Raw genomic sequence first — 15,578 nt, 5'->3', positions numbered from 1 at the left:
AAGAAAGCCTCAATGACAGCTGAGATGGTTTTTCCTCACAAGCTTTTATGACAGTTTCCAGCATAAGGAAGGGTAGACATTCTGTGAAAGAAGGGCTAGGCTGGCCTTGCAGCTTATCCCAGACAACACCCCAGCGGTCAGCTCCCACAGAGCTTCGAAAATGGAGCTCCGTGGGCATCTACTACACATCCCGCGTTTACACGGAGATCCGAGACGGCACAGCTCTTCCTTCACGTCCATATTTCCGCTAAGGCTGATAAGGCAGCTTCAGCTTCAGTTCCGATGGTGGGTAGGTCTATTCAAAGCAGCAACTAAAGTCAATTTTTTTCCTTGTGGAAATGAAATAAGCCCGGCAGCAAGACTTTTGAGACAATGAGGGATGCTTGTCTCATCTGCACCGGCAAGCCACGCCCACAAGCACCCATTTCAAGTATTCTTACATGCAGACGCATACGAATCAGCTTTGGGCCATCCAGCCTGCACGCACGAAAGCAAAGGGCCGCACAGTCTTGTGGAACCAACACGCTTCCGCCCTACGAGATATTGCTCCAGCAGCGCACTGACGGGCTTCATTCAGGAGAGGGAGAAAGAGAAGGATTGGAAAACGGTCCGAACTCGACATTCTGGAACGTTTCCCGGGCATTGGCATATGTAGTCACACCTGGGCAGCAAACAGGACGTTCGAGGGTCTGGTATCTCTGGCGGCTGTTTTGTTTGCCCTAGTGCTGGTCTACTGCTGGCACTGTAAGTTGACATCGGTGGTATGGTAAGTCTCACGGCAGGCTGTTCTCCAATGTGCGGGCAAAGCCACTTATACCTCGTCAGACGCCACGGCGTTGGTCTGGAATCTTGTGGTAACTTGTAGTCGAGCAAACCCTGCCGACAACTAGGTTCTGCTTCGATAACCTACTCATCCGCTTGACGCTGCAATCTTGGACGAGCTCTTGTGGTACGCAGAGCATGGCAATTTGATCCTTCGGCACTTGCCTTGGTTCCAAAAAGGAGTTCCATTACATGGAAGTCTAGAGCCTCAACGTATTATAGGCGAGGTTATCAAGAATTCGTCTGGCACTTGCCTCCAGTTCCATAGGCAGGACAACAGGCTGTGGCTGACATGGGGAAATTGGATGTTTGGTATATCTGCCTGTGCCACAATGGCACTTTCTCTCTCTGTCTGTCTGCCTGTCTGCCTGTCTCAACATGCATCGTCTAAGCCTCCAAAGATTGCAAATACTCGGCTTACTATTAGCGGCAACCTCATCCCGTGAGCCCATATGGAAGAAGGTGGCCCCCCACGACGCAGCACGCGCCTCTAATTCTGCGTCAGGGTATAGCTCGTTACTACAGGCTCCTCAGGTGCTCAGCTATAAGATAAATAGGTATAAAATTAGTAGATAACCAAAAAATATATAAAATAAAATAAGAATAGCTCGAGAGGAAGACTATCCACTATGAATAATACTCGGGAGTGTTTAAGAGGACATACTACCTATCCAATACGAGAGTGCCCTATACAAGCACTCCGTAGAAAATGCCCACTTGTAGTTCGAATACGGGGCAATCCTGCCACGTCCTGTATACATCAGTGGAGAGCCGGGCGGGTATACTCCGTACATATGTGTGATTTGACAGTCGGTTTCCACCAACGCCCGCTGAAGTGTGGGGTCGATGATGATCTGATCCTCCGGGCCAGCCTGCAGCGATCGACGGCACTGCGGCACCCCCGACTTGGGCACCGCGATGCGGCGAAGAAAAAGGATTCCACAACACCAATACCGGCAGCGGCGGCAACAGGCGAGCCGCGAGCTTTTTGGCGTTTTCTAGTTTTTCTTTTCTGTTCAATCTCTTACAACAATGAGTCCTACATCAAGCCGGGCCTTGCTGACGAAGACCATCATCCAGGAAGCATATTATATCGTGTGCTCGTGGAGTGAGAAGTGTTATTGAGACTGCATCGTCGAGGATCATATCGAACCATGTCGTCATGAACCTAGAACAAACTGCCTTAACCATGGTATATCACACACACAACCCCCCCCCCCCCACCACCACCCCAAAGTGAACGCTGCATATGATCTTTGTTAGCTTAACAACGCCCTTAGTGATGGCTCAGCCGATGGTTTGTGCCGTCAGACAATGATAAAATGATTTCGCAGACATATTCATGCTCCAACTCGGACGATCTCGCGTTACAGCATCAAAACTTCTTACGTCTCTGGTCTTCAAGTGTGTCCACTCTGTCATACCGTTGGGGCTTTCTTGAAGGTGTCCAAAAATGAGAGCCTCACAACGGGTTTGACCTAATCAGAAATAGGGTCTCACAAGCTGCGTGTAGGGAATCTGGATGATGTTTATGGTAAGAGGGCGTGAGTTGGAGCACAGCTAGCTTCCGGCAAACCTCCATGCTCCACACAGAGGCCTTCGATAGAAGCCTGTCAGTATCTAGTCTCCATTCTCTCTTCATGGAAAACTGGGAATTGATGATGAGCTCTTGGTTGAACCGTTCTCAAGAAAGGGGCCCGTGGGAGGGACTGAAGGAAATTGTTACGAAACTGTTTTGAGAGTCCAAACTCCCCTTCTGCCTAATGCATATATCGACTCGCACAAGCTGTCTCTGAACCCTGTAGACCCAAGGCTTTGTATGATTCCATTCACATTGGGGGGATCACGCGAAGCTGGATGTCGTCGATCATCAACAATCTTCGCAGAATACGCTTCATCCAATTTATCTACCCATACTACCCACAGCTCAAAGACCTGATGGTGAAGTAAACTATGAACCGGACTAAGGATGAGTAGAGCATTAAGGACATGATAACATGTATCGAGACATATTCACACTTCCCCACACGCTTTCCGAAAGGATCGAGAGGAGACTGATCGTTTTGTGCTACATGACAGGCAACTTCAGCACAGTAATGCTTCATCAACATAGGTAGGGTTTTGCCTCCTGCAGCTGATTTATTTCCTTACTCTAAAGCCCTACAGAGGCGTTCTCAAAACGCCAACTGGGACGCAGCGAGCGAAACAAAGAAACCTTGGTTGGAAGAAGAACTACATGCTCTGAAGTTGAGAGAATAGTATCGGCATTCGCTTTAGAAAAAATCGCTCTTGAAGTGTTCAAACGTAAGGAAAGTTGAAACCCCACAGCAGTAAGGAACAGGCAAGTGGCTTGATGATCAAGCCCTTGACTGTGCTTTCCTCTCTTCAACGAAACCCAGTGGGCAAAGACTGTAGCGAGTAACTTCATGAATTGTAACGAGTCTCGAGGAAACAGGTCCTATTCCCTGGACATTCCCAAACGCCGGCGCTGAATATGCTTAATCGTCCTCCCCAGCTGATACTTGCGACACCCATCTGACACCCCATCTCCAACAGCAGCTACTTCTTTTTATCCGTATTCATACAAACGTTTCAGTGTCCAATACCGCCAGCGACCCAGTTGTTCCATTCCGGGTTTCCAGGTGGAGGGAAAACGCCCTGGTCTTGCTGTTGTGCCGCGGCAGGCTGACCCTGCTGCCCCAGCTGTTGACGTCTCTGCGCCTCCTCCTCTCTGCGATGCTGCTGCTGCCTCTGCTGCCTGTAGTAGAGAAGAAGCACCAGGGACAGTGCGAGGAAGACGATGATGAGGCTCTCAGCGATGCCGTCGTCCTCCAGCGGCACGCCGTCTGGGCCCGTACCGCCGATGGTGTCATCGAAGATATCTTCATAGTACGGGTCATCATAGAATAGTTGGTCGTCTTGCAGGAAGTTGGCAATCCACTCGCTGAGTGACCAGTCCTTCTTTGGTTCTAATGTGCGTGGTTAGCCGATACGTATCTCAGTGGATGCGCCGTGTTAGCTTACTAGGATCGTCTTGAATTGAGTGAATCGGGCCGTGTGTGAAAGTGTTCCATGCGCTTCGGAGGCGGAGCTTCAGTAAGCTCAAGGTGACGGGGAGGTAAGCCTCCTCATTGACCTCGAGTGCTTGGTCATAGTATCTCTTGGCCAAGTGGAAGTCTTGGGTCAGACCGATGCCATTTTCGTGCATCCAACCAAGGTTCCAGAGGGCCTGGGCACTCTGCGAGTAATCCGAGGCGCCCGTATAACACTGAACGGCCTTATTTACGTCCGGCTCCGAACCAATTCCGTGGAAGTAGTAGTCACCCATCTTAACCTGAGAGTCCACGTTCGACTGCCTTGATGACCTCGTCCAGTACATGAGGGCGAGTCTAGGGTTGTTGAGTAGGTTAGGGCGAGTGTGTTGCTGAAGACCGAACCACTCAGGAAGCGGCAGCCAGTCAGGCAGTGGAAGTCGTGACTGGACAGGGTCAAGGATGAAAGCGACGTTATTCTGCGCGCGCTCATATCCTTGCTCTGCTGCCATGACGTATTCCAAGAAAGCGAGCTCCTCGTCACCGTAGTAGTAGGCTTGGTTCGCCTCGGCCCACGAGGAAACAAGCGGCTCGGCCTTTTCGGCGACGTTTTTGTAGTAGCCCAAGGCCATCGCGCACGTCTTGTCGCGGCCTACGCCATTGTACACCATCTCGGCGAGATAGTAATGGGCCTCAATCTGGCCATATCTGGCGGCAAGCTCAAAGTAGTTGTTCGCAATACGGACGTCCTCTGCTCCGCCCTGGTCAAGGTAGAGCACGCCCAGTTCGATCTGAGATGGAGCGTAGTCCTGTTCCGCCGCTGCCTTGAAGAGGTCGGTGGCCATGGCAACATTCTTTGGCGTCCCGTACCCGTAGAGCATCATGAGACCGAGTCCATGCTGGGATTGAGCATCCCCGTGAGAGATGCCGCGCTCGAACCATCTCTTTGCTTGATCAAAGCTCTGGTCGACACCATCACCACGCAGGTACATGCGGCCAATGAACCCAGCCGCCTTGCTCGCCGTCTTCTCGATGCCCTGCTTATGGTTTTCGATGATACGGCCGTCCTTACGCCAGTACCGTTTCGCAACAGTAAAGAAGTACTTGCGAGCAAGGTCCAGATCCCGGTCAAGACCCCTCTGCCCCTCGTAGTAGATCCTTCCGAGGTTGTATGATGCCTTGGCGTCGCCCTTTTGCGACATGAGATCGAGGTACTCAATCACATCGTCGATGGCGGCATTGGCGTCGGAGTTGGGGCTCGCTTTGATAGCATTCATACCGGCACTGGAAGCGCTAGCACCCTCACCGTAGACTCCACCAAGCTCATCAGCGATACGGTACGACTCAACCACCCAAGCCATGCCGCCGGGTGGGCCCGAACGATACCAGTCCATTGCCTTGTCCGCAACTCTCTTGTAGTACTTGCTCGCAGCTTCACAATTCTTCGGCGTCGCAATGCCGCTGTGATGACGGTAGCCAACAGCCATCTCCGCGCGCGTGTCACCTTGCATCGCTGCGAAAGTGTAGTAGAGGAGCGCCTTTGCCTGATCGGCAGCAACGACCTGACCAATGCCAGTTGCATAGTAAAGGCCAATCATGTACTGTGCCGTGCGATTTCCGTGGACCGTCGCGAGAGTATGGTAGTGGTCGAAGGCGACCTTGAGGTCTCTCGGGTAGGTGTAGTTGCCATAGAAGTTCATCTCAGCGAGAAGGTATAGCGCGTCCGTGTTGTTTTGCAAAGCAGATTGTTCCAACAGCTTCACAGCCTCCAACAGCGGACCTGTGACCTTGGTCTCCTGTGCCTGGTGGCTGCCAGGGACAGGCGCAGCTTTCAGGCTAGGCACGACTTTGAGGGCATATCGGAGCACGGTATAAACGACAGTATAGCGGCGTTCACGTCTCGGGTATGTTCGGGGTGGAAGCTTAATCAATTGTTCGATGGCGAGTTCGACCAAGTCCGCTCCTATTGGAAATCAGCTCTGTTAACCATGATTTCCCCCACCATCGCGAATAGTGTACATACCGGGCTGCCTCGGAGGTGGGGTGTGGTGTTCCGGGATAACATCCGTTTGTATTTTCGCATGCTTCCCTTCGTCGCTGTCGTGACTCTTTTCGTGATCGTTCAAGACCTTTTGCTCGTCGACACAGAATACAGCGGCTGCCTGCAACAGCACTTAAGGATATGTCAGCTCCCGTTCAGCCGTTTGGATGTAGTGGCTTTCAACTTACGGCCTAGCCAGAGCAAAGAACGCCTCATCTCGAACGGTAATTATGTGCCAAGTTCGAGCGCAAAGTTCCGCGACATGTTATATCTTGCAGATATGCGGTGTCGGGAGAGGATTAGCTGGTGGTTCTGGCAGTTGCGCAGCTCGATGCTTTCAGAACAGCTGTCCTGGCTTTAGGTCCACGTAGATGGAACTGGGAGCTCCAAATGAACAGGGATAGTCCACTAAACGAAGCATGATTGGTCACTAACTTAGCCGGACGCCAGGTACGCAATACCACTGCAAAGGGGCGCTAGTACCGACTGCTGTGTACTTGTACAAAGCGGGGGTTTGCGTAAAAACGCTTATCCATTAACCAGTCCTCCACTGCGCTCACTGGCGGATCTTGCTCAAGTTTCTACGAATTTTGCAATCGACGAAATTTCGATCTCAGCCGGGTGAAAGTGAGAAGACGAGCAGGAACCTTCAAATTTGCCACGGTCATAGAATAAAGGAGAAATTTTGCGCTGTCTAAGCTGTGTACCATCAACGCTCAGTAAGTAGTTGTAAATCTCAATTTTTGGTCAAGGGTCCATGCTCATATAAGCCATGACCCAGAGCTCAACGTGCCGTGGAAATGTACAACCTCTCTTGCGTTGACGGCCATAGATTTGGCGATGTTTATGTTCTCGACACCCAACGTCTCAACGCTGGTCTATCCGCAATCTCATCAGATCAGAAACTCAGTCTCTTTGATCCCGCACGTGTGGGACAGGGCCCGATCAAGTCGTACCAGACCAACCATGGCAACTTGACATGCCTCAGGACCTTTGACTGGCAAAACTCTGTTCTCTGCACGGCGGGAGAAAATGGAGAGGTCTCAGTCTGGGATATGAGGGAAGCGTCAAAGCCGCAGGTTGCCCATTTTGCGGGTATGTTTCCTCACTCTGAGGAGTGAAATATCCAACGAATTTCACTGACATGACGTTCAGCTACTCAGTCACCCATATTGTCTATGGCATGCGACCCTAGAAGCAACACAATAGCGCTAGGCACGGAGTTCCAGAACCACACCTCATCCGTCCTACTCTGGTGAGTCTTCCTTGAATCACGACTACTCACCACCGCCCCAATATACGGGACCCCTGACACGTTCTGCAGGGACATCAGAGCCGGCCCGAAGCAGAGGCTCCAGTACGACGAGGTTCACAGCGACGACGTCACAGAACTCCGCTTCCACCCTTCAGAATCTCACATCCTCCTCTCGGGATCGACCGATGGCCTCGTCAACGTCTATGACACACGGATTTCGGACGAAGATGAGGTCGTCGTCCAGACGTTGAACCAGGGCTCTGTCCACCACGCCTCCTTCCTAAGCAACATCGAGGTCTACGTGCTGACCCACGACGAGAAGTTGGCCGTGTACAGCGTCGCCGAGGATTGCGGCTCTGGCGCGGCTCTGGTCGACTTTGGCGATGCTAGAGAGACTCTGGGCTGCCAGTACATTGCCAACATGACAACCAAGGTTGATGGAAGTGGTGCTATTGTCGGTGCTGGCTCACAAGAGTAAGTTTTATTCACTTGCGAGTTGTTAGAAGCGTAACTAACGAGTGAAACAGCCGTCAAGTTTTTGAGTTGGTGCACCTATCCCGTACGGCCGAAGGCAGCTGGGGTTTCGACAGGGCGAACAGCGTCGGTCTGCCGGGAGGCCACGGCGAAGAGATTGTTCGCTCGTTCTGCTTCTACGATGACGAACAGGTGGTCTTCACTGCTGGAGAAGACGGTAACATCAAGGCTTGGAGGCCCACGTAAGTCAAGGAACCGAAGAAAGCAAACATAAAAAAAATCTCAAGAACGAAAGTGAAATGGTTCCTCATTGCGTCTGGGTATCATCGTCTTCCCCCTTTTCATGTTGCCCAAGAAAGTCATCTCCCGAATCAGCCGTATTTGTCGTGCTTTCCCTTGACTTTCAACATCAACAACTGCTCGTGGTAATCGCCCTCCCTCCTCGCCCTCTTCAGCTTCCTAACTTCGTCGTCCTCGAGCCTTCGTCCTACAGCTTGTTCGAGCTCCTTGCGACTAATCTTTTCCTTCGCCTTTTCTTCCTTGTTCGCCTTGAGCCGCGGCTTGAACCTCGCCTGCATCCTGATACGCCATGTGGTGTTGAATGTGATGGACTCTTCGTCGCCTCTAACGTCTGAGGTGGTAACATTGGGTTTCGGTGGCTTGACAGAAAGGAAGGTATCGCGTAGTGTCTGAACTTGGAATGTGCCAGGGGTATCCGCCGTTGCAATGATGTTAAAAAATTCTAATGGCGAGACAGCCGCCGACGTCGCTGACAGCACGCCATTCTTGTCGCATCCAAGATATCTGTGGCCCGTTAGCACATGGCCCTCGTCAATAACATCCTGCTGATTGCTCTTACTGTCCATGATGGCCCTTGAACCTGAATTGCTCCGTCCCTGTGATCCTATTCACGACCCATACCTGCCGCACGTCGTGCGGCTCAGCCGTAGACGGGTTGCCATCGACAATATTCTCAATTCCAAGCGTAAATATCTTGCCTACGGCATCGCATGCCAAGGCAGTAGGGGGCTCCGTCGGCAAGACGAACATGACGGGTCCGACAACATCCGTCACAGCATCGGCAGACACCCAGCTATCGTCGTCATTATCGGCATTTGCCGTCGAGGCGGAAGCTCCGCCGGTGCGGACGACCTCCCCGCCCTGCGCGTCGCGGTCCTGCGCCTCGGCTTCCGCGCGCTTTCTCTTCTTGGGCTTCTTGTCGCCCTTGAAGGACAGGGGCTTGACCATCGCGTTGTATCGCTCGTGTTTCGTGTTCTCCCTCCGCTCGCAGGACTCGATGGAGAAGGTGAAAGTCCGTTATCTTTGATGCGGTTTTCGGCGATAACCGGTAGGCTTTCTTTTGGCCTATCTTGGGTGCGTGCTTGACCTTTGGAGATCTGGAAATGGTGATGAGTAGAGTTCGAGGGACGTTTGGACGTTGTGATTACATAAGGGGCTACCTGTGCCCCTCCCCCACCTTTTAGGTACCTACCGACCCGGCAGGTGGTATCGCGGAAGCTTGTCGATGAGCCTACGACCTGACTGGATTCTTCTTGTTTCATTCGTTGTTACCTTTTTAAACTTCTACAACCCAGATAAACACCATGGCCCAGATCGCACAACCGGTTGTTGTGTCTCTCAACGACCTTAAGGAGGGTGAGTACCATGGATCGAGATCGTAGAATTGATCGGATAGCAGCTTACATGTGAAATTCACATCATAGGCAACATCCCCTTCGCGACTCTGAAAGAGGCCTTTGGACCCGAATCTCTGGGCATCCTAGTGGTCAAAGATGTACCGCCAGAATTCACTCATTCAAGGCACCAGACCTTATCTTACGCATCTTACTTGGGCAACCTCCCTGAGGAAGAGCTGGGTACGATGCGAATTGCTGCCCGTCTGCCCACCCCTGCTTACACATGAGCAGTCAAGCTGGAGAATGAAAAGGCCAAATACCTGACGGGCTGGTCCCTGGGTAAAGAAACGCTCAAGAATGGCCAGGTTGACACATTCAAGGGTTCATACTATGCCAACTGCGCATTCTATGTTGATGCAACTCTCGACTGTGCTAAGCCGACGGCCGAGTTTAACCAGAACAACTTTCCCGAGTACCTCTCGCCTAATATTTGGCCTTCACAAGACGTCCTTCCGGGGTTCAAGCCAAGTGTGGAGAGTCTTTGCCGAGTCATCATTGATGCGGCCGTCTTAGTAGCCCGAGCATGCGACAGGTTTGCCGAGTCCGAGATCCCAGGATATACCAAAGGGTACCTTGAGCACGTTGTCAGTACATCGAACACGACCAAAGCGCGCCTCCTGCACTACTATCCACAGACGAAAGAAGCTCTTTCCAAGATTGGTGCAGCCGACGATGACTGGTGAGTCGCTAGATCGATACCGCCTTCAGAAATCCACTAACAGATACAAGGTGCTCGAGACACAAAGATCATGGGTAAGTGGGCCCTCGCAGCAATGAAGCTGCCAATGCTAATACAATCGGTAGATGTCTGACTGGCCTAACGTCTGCCATGTTCATCGACGAGAAGGAAACTTCTACCGCGGTACCTGAAGTCACGAATAACACTTCAGCAAGCCTACCACCACTGTCAGAGCTGGCCGCGTCTCCTGATCCGTCGGCAGGGTTGTACATCGAATCGCGGAGCGGAGAGACGGTACAGGTCAAGATACCGCGGGACTGCATCGCTTTCCAGACTGGCGAAGCTCTAGAGCGCATCACGGGCGGTAAGTTCAAGGCAGTACCACACTTCGTAAGGGGAGTCAGGGCAGCGGTGAGCGACGGACGCGTCGCACGCAACACGTTGGCCGTCTTTACTCAGCCGAACCTCGGCGAGGAGGTGGACAATGAGCAGCACATAACGTTTGGCGAGTTTGCGCGGGGCATCGTGGCCAAGAATACTGTATCATAAGAGTCGTTCCGCTGATGAGAGTATAAACGAAGCGTGTCAAAGATCAAAGTCGGCTTGTTGATTGCTCCGGTGCATGTGACTAGTAGTCAAGTGAGGCCGACCCCGATGTTGAATTTGTCAAGATTGTTCGGGGTCACACAGTGGGGCACCCGAAGGCAGGGGCCCGGCCGGTAGTCCCGGAGTTCGGTACTTGGTGTTAAAGGGGCCCAGGCCGCCAGTCTATACTCCGAATGGCAGCTCGGAGCCGTAGCTTAATATTCCAAATTATCCTTCTTGGATACTTGGAGAATTAGCCAAGCCGAGGCTCAAGAGGCGCAGAAAGCTAGCGCATGAAATCTTGAGAATTGCGTGATGCTAATGGTGAGTTTCGAGGTTGCTCAGTCAGCAAAGCTTTCGTGCGCTTGCATCATGATTGCAAAACCTCACCTATTGGCAGCTAATCTGTGGACAAGGAGCTCTATCGACACCCGGAAGCTACCCCGCCCCCGCCGCCTGCTCCAATGGGTGCCTTTCGTCACCACTCTCCAAGGTAATGTATCCGTACTGCTGCTGGTGAACTACCTGCATCGCATATCTTACAGACAAAGCTCCATGAGGCTCCCCTCGAACGTTTTATTAAACCTGACTCGACGCCCAATCTTTGCGTCGTCTCTATTCCCACTCATATCATCCTCAAGTCCGACGATACCGCTCACCAGCAGAAACACTGCCCGCCTCCAACGCAACCTAAGCACCACCACCACATCCCGTTTCCGCTACACATCACCAACAATGGCCGTACCACCCAAATTCGCAGCTCACAAGCTGACCTTCGGAGCGGAACCCGAGCCCTCGGCCGATGGCGTCCCCGCGCAGCCGCACACCATCGAGCTCTACCTCGACTACGTCTGCCCCTACTCCGCCAAGCAATTCAATACCTTTTACAACGCCGTCGTGCCCGCCATCCGCGCGAACCCGACCTGGGCCGCCAACCTCGAGGTCGTCTTCCGCCAGCAGGTCCAGCCCTGGCACCCCTCGAGCACCTTGGTTCACGAGTCCGCCGTGGCCGTCGTCAAGGTCGCCCCCTCCAAGTTCTGGGCCTACAGCGACGCCCTTTTCAAGGCGCAAAAGGACTACTTTGACGCCAACGTCGTCAACGAGCCGCGCAACGAGACGTACAAGCGCCTCGCCAAGCTCGCGGGCACCGTGGGCGTCGACGAGAAGGCGGTGCTGGACCTGCTCGTCGTCTCGGACAAGCCCGACGCCGAGGGCGCGCTCAACGTCGGCAACGGCGTGACCAACGACTTCAAGGTGCTCATCAAGCTCGCGCGGTTGACGGGCGTGCACGTCAGCCCCACGGTGCTGTTTGACGGGTACCCCAACAACGAGATCAGCTCCGGCTGGACGCTTGACCAGTGGAAGGAGTGGCTTCAGAAGAACATTGTTTGACTTGAAGGGCGGCGAGGTTCGGCGCGGGATCACCGGCTTTGAGACGATGAGATGCTGTTGGTGCTCTATTAGCTAGTAGGGAATCTGGCAGGGTTTCCAAGTTGGATTCTCGTGTTAGCGGTCTTCAGTCACGTCAACCATTCAACCTAGCATAGCCGACTTGAGTCCGAGAGTCAATCAAATAAGAAGAAACAATAATTCATGCCAATTCCAAATTGTGACGATTGATTGTTATCCTTCTCATGAGTTTCGGCGATGTTGGAATGTCGTACACCATCCGGGCGCTGGAGACCGATTCAGTCAAGTCGCGTCGCGTGGGGAAAAATTATTTGGTACCGGGTAGATACGTGCAGTGACCTCATCCGACCTCAGCATTCTCATCTCATCATCAACCTCCCACGCTCGCTATACCACCCATCTCACTCTCACTTGCTCACTCACCCCCTTTCCCTTCGGACAACTTCACAATGTCCCTTCTACGGCTCGCCTTAATACGGCAGCCTCCACAAACGATACGAATCTTCCCCACGATACGCCAATGCGCTCTCCGCCCTGCCCTCCGGAAATCTCTTCTTCAGAACCAGCAATGTAGCCTGAGACGGCCCTTTGCCTCCGCACCACCACCGCCGACCACCGGTCCTCGGGCCGTCACCACACCACCGAACCCGAAGTCAGCCGGCGCCGGAGGCTCTGCCGGTCCCCGGGCCGGGAACCCACGTGAGTAGCAGACCCATCACTCGATGATCCGTAGCATAATGCTTCATCTCACTGTCGTCGGTGTCTGGACAATGAGGCTAATAATGACCTACCAGAACTGCCTGAGCGACTACTCATCTACCACGCCGGTACAGGTCGGACGGCCTTTCTGGCCTTTTGGAAAATCACCACCGTCTTCTCGTGCGTCTTCTTCTGCTTCGTAGCTGCTCCTAGTTACGTCCGCGCCGAAGATAAGACGCTCACTGAGGCAGCGGGATGTAAGCTTTCCACCCCCTATCTCAACCGTTCACCACGATCGCATCTCACTATCACCCGTCCTCCTCCCCATCTCCTCCTCTATTCGTTGCATACAGTCACAGCACTAGCTACGAGTCTCATATTCCATAAACCATCGCAGCACTTACTAACACCCATTCCCCCTAAACCAGTGGCCGCCTGCGGCATCATCCCCTTCCTCTTCGTAGCCTACACCTCGGCCCCCTTCGTAACCTACATCTACCTCCGTCTGCCCCCCTACGCGCGCCAATCCCGCGCCCTGCTGGAACGCTACGTCCGCACCCTCCCGCCCACGGCCCAGCTCGAGATCGGCACAATGGGCCTCGCCACCCGTCCCCGTCTCACGGCCGTCACGGCCGCCGAGCTCCGCCCCGTGGCCGCGGACAGCGGGCCCTTGGCCACGCGCCTCGGCATCGTCACGCATACCAAGGACGTCTCGGCGCTGATGGCGAAGCGGAGGTGGTATCATTACCGCCCCGTCGGCCAGTTTGGTATCAATACGGGCGTTGAGGCGGGCGGGAAGACGAGCAGCAGTGCCAGTACCAGTGGCGGCGGCAAGGGCGCTAGTCATGGCGTCAACGATGGGTGGGTGTGGAATATTGTGCGCGAGTCGCTGGGTAAGCGCAAGTGAACAGGGTGAAGGGACGGTCACTTTGCCAAGCGCGTCCCACCATGTATTCGAGACTCTCGAGTCAAGAAGAGAGAAGTGCCGGTCAGGGAGACGGTAGCATTGTACGATTCAAGCAAGACCAAGAGAAGGCAAAAGTGTACGTACGCACGTTATGCTAGTCGCGTACGCTCTCTGCGCTGTCATTGCATCTAGAAAGGGTGTGCACTCATGAGGGTGAGGGCGTGGATGATCAAAACCCCACGCGGGAATTCCGGCATTCGTCACGAGCGCGCGGTAAAGCATCACGCTCGATATTGACGTCGAGAGACAAACGACGTCGATTTGTATACTATCAAACAATCAAAAAGTGACAGATGATACCTCACCCCTTCCCTGGCGCAGACGTGCTGCCGCTAGTCATTCAGATTTCGCCACAGTCCAATATCTGCAGATCGAGTCAAGGACTCACGTCCCAAGAGGAGCTATTTTGGACTCCGGCCAACGGTAACGGTGGGATCGAATCATCGTAACATATCCATAACGTCGTGGAGGGTGTTCATACCCAGCCCATATAAGAGGCGAAAAAAAGAAGAAAATGCTCTAGGTTGAACCATGTTCCGGGAGGCAATCGCCATCCGCATCGCCTCTGAAGCCCCCGTTTTTCGCCGCTGACAACCTCGGGATGTCCAAGTATCCTCCTCCTCCTCCTCCTTCTCCGATACTCTTCTTACCCCCCCAAACTAGGGGCTTCTCTCGTGTAGAGTGCAAAAAGTTGGTTGTTGGTTGTTGGTTGTCAAGAGACATGAGGGGAGAGATGTAACCATAACCATGCTGTAAAAGGGGTCTAGAACCCGCACAACACACACACACACACAAACCGGCAAGGCTAATAACGAAAACGAGCTGACTCTGCGTCTGCCGGGGCCACTATTCAGCCCCAAAGCCCCATTTCCAGCCGTCACAACCACTAGTCCACCACCACTAGGAAACTCACGGCGAGGAATCCGTCCGCGCACCACCATCATCTCTACAATACGTTGGTTGGCTTTGCTTCTCACCGCCGCCCTCTTCCTCTTCGGCCACCTCCGTCCGTCCGTCGCCGTCGCCGTGGCCCGCCGCCGTAAGACGGCTACCGTTCCTGGTACCTCACCACACCCATTTGCATCCGGACGCCGAGCAAAACCCCGAAATATACCTACCATTAAACTCCGAAGTAACCCCATTATTCCTTACACCACCACCCCTTCCTCTATGTTGGTGCCAGTGGGATGGAAGGTATAGTAGCCTGTACGTTCAACGACCCTTTGAAACCAACAACTACCGGTACCCATATCTCTGGAATTGCCCACGCCCTCATTGTCGCTGCCTCACCGTGTACTTTTTACCTGAGAGAATTATCAACCTTCCTTTTACGCTTTCCTCAAACCCGGTATCCGGCAGCGCATCCGGTACCATCCCGCAAAATACACGATGAGATTCAAAAGTTGAATGCGTGCAGCGCATAATGATCACCCTATCATCCCGATGCAAGTAGGCGTATACTCGGAGACCGGGATGTCAACGCCCGGGTAAGTCACGAATCTACCCGTCGAGCAAATCGGGACTCAATAGTAGAGATGAAATTGTGTCTACCTTACTGAGCTACTAAGTAAGTACGTATCTCTACGATTATGCTTGTGTCATGTTTCGCAAAGTCCACGAGGGAGGGAAGGAGGGGAGGGAAGGGAAGGGGGGGGGGCATTTAAAGTCCGAAACAACAAGACGCACGTCGAGGATGCGAGCACGCATTCCAAAACGGCATCACCAAACTTCACCGTCGGCCACGCCGAGAAACCTCAATCCCAACAAGAAAGTATGAAGAACGCAATTCAAAAACATAGGACGGAAAAGGATCACAGAAGCGGGGAAACCCGTTTGGTGGTGAGATCCTTCCCAGACTACCTAGATACAAAAAAAAGATGCGATGAAAATGGAAGCAAGATTCGAGTCTATTGGACC

General features: G+C 53.2%; 6 protein-coding genes across 6 annotated transcripts; 4 read left to right on the top strand and 2 right to left on the bottom strand.

Moving 5' to 3' along the window:
- Positions 1 to 3,414: 3,414 nt before the first annotated feature.
- Positions 3,415 to 6,111, bottom strand: BDZ83DRAFT_564244 (uncharacterized protein; the record flags this gene model as incomplete). The annotated part of the gene is made up of 4 exons (XM_060503618.1): positions 3,415 to 3,791; positions 3,847 to 5,817; positions 5,878 to 6,027; positions 6,084 to 6,111. The coding sequence occupies 4 exons, from the start codon at positions 6,109 to 6,111 to the stop codon at positions 3,415 to 3,417; spliced, it is 2,526 nt and encodes an 841-aa protein (XP_060371874.1).
- Positions 6,112 to 6,454: 343 nt separating this feature from the next.
- On the top strand, positions 6,455 to 8,179 carry BDZ83DRAFT_5972 (WD domain-containing protein). The gene is made up of 5 exons (XM_060506893.1): positions 6,455 to 6,614; positions 6,677 to 6,990; positions 7,051 to 7,150; positions 7,220 to 7,624; positions 7,678 to 8,179. The coding sequence occupies exons 2-5, from the start codon at positions 6,696 to 6,698 to the stop codon at positions 7,868 to 7,870; spliced, it is 993 nt and encodes a 330-aa protein (XP_060371873.1). The 5' UTR covers positions 6,455 to 6,614; positions 6,677 to 6,695; the 3' UTR covers positions 7,871 to 8,179.
- Positions 7,996 to 8,872, bottom strand: BDZ83DRAFT_714804 (FRG1-like family-domain-containing protein; the record flags this gene model as incomplete). The annotated part of the gene is made up of 2 exons (XM_060511672.1): positions 7,996 to 8,428; positions 8,484 to 8,872. 2 exons carry the CDS (start codon positions 8,870 to 8,872, stop codon positions 7,996 to 7,998), a joined length of 822 nt encoding a protein of 273 aa, XP_060371872.1.
- A 216-nt stretch (positions 8,873 to 9,088) lies between these two features.
- BDZ83DRAFT_596835 (uncharacterized protein) lies at positions 9,089 to 10,648 on the top strand. The gene is made up of 5 exons (XM_060506868.1): positions 9,089 to 9,280; positions 9,349 to 9,501; positions 9,553 to 10,000; positions 10,051 to 10,074; positions 10,126 to 10,648. The coding sequence occupies exons 1-5, from the start codon at positions 9,229 to 9,231 to the stop codon at positions 10,547 to 10,549; spliced, it is 1,101 nt and encodes a 366-aa protein (XP_060371871.1). The 5' UTR covers positions 9,089 to 9,228; the 3' UTR covers positions 10,550 to 10,648.
- Positions 10,649 to 11,320: 672 nt separating this feature from the next.
- On the top strand, positions 11,321 to 11,977 carry BDZ83DRAFT_564053 (uncharacterized protein; the record flags this gene model as incomplete). The annotated part of the gene is made up of 1 exon (XM_060503604.1): positions 11,321 to 11,977. One exon carries the CDS (start codon positions 11,321 to 11,323, stop codon positions 11,975 to 11,977), a length of 657 nt encoding a protein of 218 aa, XP_060371870.1.
- Positions 11,978 to 12,211: 234 nt separating this feature from the next.
- Positions 12,212 to 13,655, top strand: BDZ83DRAFT_6050 (uncharacterized protein). The gene is made up of 3 exons (XM_060507306.1): positions 12,212 to 12,694; positions 12,790 to 12,951; positions 13,123 to 13,655. The coding sequence occupies exons 1-3, from the start codon at positions 12,445 to 12,447 to the stop codon at positions 13,599 to 13,601; spliced, it is 891 nt and encodes a 296-aa protein (XP_060371869.1). The 5' UTR covers positions 12,212 to 12,444; the 3' UTR covers positions 13,602 to 13,655.
- Positions 13,656 to 15,578: the final 1,923 nt, after the last annotated feature.

Source organism: Colletotrichum acutatum (genome assembly GCF_030867785.1).
Source record: "Colletotrichum acutatum strain CBS 112980 chromosome Unknown BDZ83scaffold_1, whole genome shotgun sequence".
Taxonomy (NCBI): domain Eukaryota; kingdom Fungi; phylum Ascomycota; class Sordariomycetes; order Glomerellales; family Glomerellaceae; genus Colletotrichum; species Colletotrichum acutatum.
Note: the sequence above shows the minus strand (reverse complement) of the source record. Positions and strands in the feature narration are given on the sequence as shown.